The sequence below is a fragment of the Protobothrops mucrosquamatus genome, unplaced genomic scaffold (assembly GCF_001527695.2).
Source record: "Protobothrops mucrosquamatus isolate PMUCROS unplaced genomic scaffold, P.Mucros_1.0 scaffold192, whole genome shotgun sequence".
Taxonomy (NCBI): domain Eukaryota; kingdom Metazoa; phylum Chordata; class Lepidosauria; order Squamata; family Viperidae; genus Protobothrops; species Protobothrops mucrosquamatus.
The window spans coordinates 5860-11333 of NW_015386548.1; the positions used below are offsets into that span (position 1 = coordinate 5860).

The 5474-nt window shown below is 35.1% G+C and overlaps 1 protein-coding gene across 1 annotated transcript in view; it reads right to left on the reverse strand.

Annotated features, from left to right (window-relative positions):
• Positions 1 to 5474, reverse strand: part of LOC107285553 (cytochrome P450 2K4-like) — a 17704-nt gene that overhangs the window by 2183 nt on the left and 10047 nt on the right. The window contains exons 6-9 of the mRNA XM_029283701.1: positions 5405 to 5468; positions 4292 to 4465; positions 3445 to 3586; positions 2115 to 2299 (exon numbers count right to left, since the gene is read on the reverse strand). Coding sequence (XP_029139534.1) covers positions 2115 to 2299; positions 3445 to 3586; positions 4292 to 4465; positions 5405 to 5468 — 565 coding nt within the window. The remainder of the gene's footprint in view (positions 1 to 2114; positions 2300 to 3444; positions 3587 to 4291; positions 4466 to 5404; positions 5469 to 5474) is intronic.

Consider the following 5474-nt stretch of genomic DNA (forward strand, 5'->3'; position numbering starts at 1 on the left):
TTTTTACATGGAATATGTTCATTTTTGAAATGGCTGAATATTTCCACCCAACTTTTATCAATTTCAACGTGTTTATTTTCCCATTGTATTAATTTTTCAGAATTTAAAAATACATTCAGTCTTCTAATGTCTTCAAAGAGACAATTGTTGTCTATTTTAATGTCTGGCATTTCTTTAGATAAAAACTCAACACAAGATTCAATATCTGTCCAATATACTTGCGAAGAAGTAAAAAAACACCATTGAAACTGTTATTTCCTGTGATGTTTGTTTCAGACCATTCTTCGATATATTGAAAACATGTTTGGTAAAAATTCTGCACTTCTTTGATAAACTTTTCTGTTATGGCTGGATTTGATTCCTCTAAGTCTGACAATTTTCTTTTTATAACTAAAGGAAGAAATTTTTCTTCAAATCAAGTTTTATATTGAAGGATAAGACGGAGAGGCTCAAATAATTGTAGAACACGCTCTATAGCAGGTGTTAGAGCAAGCCATCTAACTTTTGAATATCCTAAAAGTTTTTTGTATTGAACATTCGCTTCTTCACAAAATTGTTTTAAAGTAGCCACACGAATGGTAAAACGACTAAAATACAAATAAATTGTAGTTATTATTACTTCGACATCAATTGGCATGGCACATGACGCCGTGTTGATTGCATTTGACAAAATATGTACATTACAACCTATTCCTAGTATTTTCTTTTGAAGTAAATCTTGTAATTTTACATACACATTATTCACCCCTTTGCGTCTTCACCTGCCAAAATTTGTGTTTGTATTATCAGCTGTTAGTTCAACAACTTTGGATTTCAAATTGTTTTCATTTATTACTCTGTATAGATGGTTTGAGAAAATTTCAGCAGTTTCCCCCTCAATGGATTCTAAATTTAAAATTTTTACTTGAATGCCCTTGGTAACATTAAAATATCTTACTAGTATTGGATACAATTTAGTTTCATTATGATTGGATGCATCAGATAAAACTGTTACAAATGCTGCAGTTTCCAAGTCTTCTGTAAGTATTTTGTCACAGTAATTTTTAAATACTGATTTAATAATAGCCTCACATTTTGTCTTGGCGCATGAAAATTTAGCATCGTGAAACTTTTTCAATAATTTAGTTGTACAATCCATACTACGAAAACTTTGATTGTGAATTATGGTATGGTATGGAATGCAAATGTTCCCTCCATTGCAACTAACTGTTTTTCATCTTCAGAATACTTTGAAGTTTTAAAAAAACTTGTTACTTTACAACTGGAAGCAGATGCATCTGATGATTGCTTATGTTTCTTGGTGGTCAAGTGTTTCATAATAGCTGCTCTGCCCCCAACTGCAATACAAAATTCTCCGCTGCAAATATTGCAGAAAACAATGTTATCCTTCTTTGATGTGATGAATGGAAATTCCTTATTCAATTTATCGTTGAAATGGCATTTCCTCTTTTTTGATTTTTCCATCCCTAAATGGAAGTTAGTCTCCTCCAGGTTTCTTCGGGACTAACTACGAGATGGTGTAGTTGGGTAGCAGGGAGGGGTGCAAAGTTCCTGCCAATTCGCCTTAGTTGTAGACAACTTGCATGTGCAAAGTTTGCCAGCCGGGTATTTTGGCACGCTCAGCAGCAATTCCTATTGGCTTTCGAAAGCCAATAGGGGGAGTAGCAGAGCTCATGCAAAAGTTGAAAAAAAAACCCATCAAAAAAAGGTGCCAGAATGCCGTTCTGAGCGTTCTATGAGAACAAAAAACCGTGCAGATTAGTCTTCAAATATCGAAAAGGAGGACATGTAGGAGGACACTTTTCAAGGGAGGACAGAACTTAAAAAAGGAGGACTGTCCTCCCTAAAGGAGGACGGTTGGTCACCTTAATATTAAGGGTGTGTCTATTTAATACATTGCCATAGAAATTTTTAGAAATTTTAAAAGAGATATTGCAAATGTATGGATTTTTAAATAATGAGAGGTATATGCTAGGCATGAAAAAAGATTTTAACGTTAAAAAGATTTTAACTACCATAGTTAGTAAAACTGCATAGTACTCTAACAAAATTCTACTTTACACGGTAAAAAATAGACTAGATCTTGTATAATGTAACGATTTCAGACTGATTACCTTGGGGATGAAGAAGCCTTTGAAAGTTATGTCCTTGGTGGTTGCATGTGGCAAATTGCTTGGAACAATATCAGCAAACCTTTGAACTTCATGAATTACTGCATCGGTGTAAGACATTTTGGCTCGGTCTTCTGTCCTTGGCTCACGAACCCCAATCTCTTTTGCAATTTCTTCTTGGACCCTCCCTGGCAGAAGAAATCAATAATATACATTTAAAAATAGAGTTGTGGGCATTTTTAGAGACTTGTACTAAAATAAATAAATAAACCTGATCATATATCAAAGAAAAAAATAGAAGGTATAAAATGTTATTGTTAGTGACAATTTCTAAATATGGTAAGGATTTTTTGTAGACATTTTCAATCTGCTTAAGTGCAGTCAGAAATATTTCTTCTGCAACATTAGAAGAGAAGGCTATGAATCCATGGACATTTTAATAGAGATTTGGTGATACTAATATGTGATTTCTGTCGATTTCTTTTTTATTTATTAGATTTGTATCCTATCTTTATCATTTTATAAGTAATTCAAGGTGGCAAACATTCCTAATACTCCTTCCTCCTCCTATTTGCTCCCAAAGGACAACCCTATGAGGTGGGTTGGGCTGAGACTGACTGGCCCAAAGTCACCCAGCTGGCTTTCATACCTAAGGCAGGACTAGAACTCACAGACCCTGGTTTCTAACTTGGTGTCTTAACCATTGAACCAAATTCCAGTTCTCAAGCCAGAATGAAATGTTAAGTGGACCATGTAGAGATGTGTCATGGTCTTGAGCATAGCTAAAATACATTATTGTTCATAGAAAATTCTATCAGTCTTGGTTTATTGTAGGATGGGAGCATAATGGATGCAGAATTTACATGTAGTAATAGATATGCAAACAATGGAAATATCAATAGAAAAAAGAGCATCATATTTACACTGAATGTGATACACAGAGAAACTTGGTGTAAGATATTTTATCACTGGACTTCATTGTACTCCGGAAAGCTAAAATGAATACTTACTGCAAATTGTTCAAAATCTAATGATCACAACAGATCATTTTTCCATATTTGGTGGCAATGCACTATAGCACAATAATTTTGTTAACTAATTATATTAAAATAAAACATATTTAAAAGTTGAATTTCCTTTTCAAACTATGATATCTTTATTAAACTTTCCAAGTCATAAATTCCCATAAAGATTTCTGAATTAGTTCTGTATATGCTAATTGCTGCAAAAATATTTTATGTTTTTTATTGGAATGGATACTTGATCTCCTTTCCAGAAGCATCACTATCTAAGCTTTAGGAAATAGAGTGAAAAGCAATAAAATGAAACATACTCTGAATTTCTGGGAATTTCATCATTAGAAGTATGGCCCAGTGCAGAGTATTTGAAGTCGTTTCCATACCAGCAGCAAATAAATTACTCACAACACTTCTAAAGTTTTCATAGTGGAAATATCCCTCAGTTGTCTTCTTCTTCTCCTGAAATGTACCAAGAAAAAACACCAGCAAGGAAACCTAGTGTATTGATGTGATGTAAATTCCAGAAGGCTGAAAGATTACTTCTTGAATGGATAATATATTTCCCTCAGTGGTGGGATTCAGCTAGTTTGCACCAGTTTGGTAGAACCTCTGGAAGCGGCATCCACACAGAGAACTAGTTGTTCACATATTTGAATCCCACCACTGATTGCCCTCCAAATGTGCTCCCTTTTACAAAACAACAAAGGACTATTGCAATTGTAGCCCCAAAACAAATTGCGAGACACTGTGCTTCAAACATTAACTGGAATGAAAAAAAAAAGGTGAAACTCTAGAAAAGTCATATATTTAAAGCCAGTAGATGTTCACATGCTGCACTGAAGGGTTCACCCTAGGTATCCCCAAACAGAAATTCCCTGGAGTCACCCAGAATAGAATTTCCTTGGAGCCCTCTAGAATAGACTCTATCCTTCTCCATTGAGGATATTTTTAATGGGGAAATTTAATTGGCTGTAGCTTTAGTGCTGCAGATTGTGAAACAAAGAAATGAAGAAAAACATGTAACTGCCAGAAATTAGTTTTCTTCTACTTTCCTAAAGCAAGGGTCTTAAACAACCTGCATGTAGTTTATATGGAAGTACCTTTTTCAAAATATGTAAAATAAATATTAATAATTCCAAGCATGTATAAATAATCCATTACCTGTCTTTGTTGAACAAGAAATGAATCAATAAAACTCCTCTGGTCATTTTCACCAAGCTCACTGAGATGTTGTTTAAAAGTGGCCTGTAGGAAAGCATTGAGTTCCTTTCTATTGTTCAGTCTTGTCTTACAAGAGTTCAAAAGAGCCCCCAACCTCGGAAACATATTATATATCTGAAATAATGACAGAAGAAAAATATATTAAGGAATTTGAATACTTTGAGTACGTTTCCCAGGTGGACATTGAATGAATACATGTGGTCCATATGTCTATAAAAATAAATCACAATAATTAGCAAAAACATGATTGAGAGAGAACTATGGATAGTCAGTATTTCTAATTCACCGAGGCCCAAATCCCAAGGATTGAAATTCCACACAGTTATTGGAAGAATAGTGCTTATTTTCTAACATATTATTGAATGAGCTCCTCTTGCTCACATCCTGTTGATTCCGCAATAATCAATGGGGATGACCAGCATAAGAAGCCAAATTAAATCCTAGTCAGTTTAGTACATTTAGGATTGTGCAGTATAAAGGGGGAAAAAAGATGGAGAAGCTATTTGCAATGAAAGCTCCCATCCTTCCCATCTCAGCGTATTCACAAGCAGATAGGAAGGAGAGAAAGGAAATGTTGAAGTGTGCATCATGAAGTTGTGATGTCATGTTCATGTTATCCTTTGGATACAGTTTTGCTGCATATATCCATGACAGGCAGTGGTGGGATTCAGCCGGTTCACACTGGTTCAGTTGAACCAGTAGCTAGTTTTTTGTTGACTTCGGCAACCGGCTAATGCCCTAGCTCTTTTTCACAAGGCCCAGAACGGACCACCGGAAGTGCATGGACACCACTTCCGGAAGTTCGTTCTGAGCCAGGGAGGTGTCCCCCAAGGCTCAGAAGGATCTTCCATAAGTGACGTCCACGCAGAGAACTGGTTGTTCAGGTATTTGAATCCCACCACTGATGATAGGCAATATGCTTTGCAATAATAGAGTTAAGCCTTTTTTAAGTATACGTACAGAATTATATATGGCAGTGAAAAAAGAGCTCAATGACACACATTATGCTGCCTATATATCACAATTTTTTCTTAAACTGAAAAATCAGATTACCAGCATATCAAAGGTTCTTGAAAGTTGAATATTTTCATTGAATAGCTTCAGTAGTCGTAGAAATGTGACA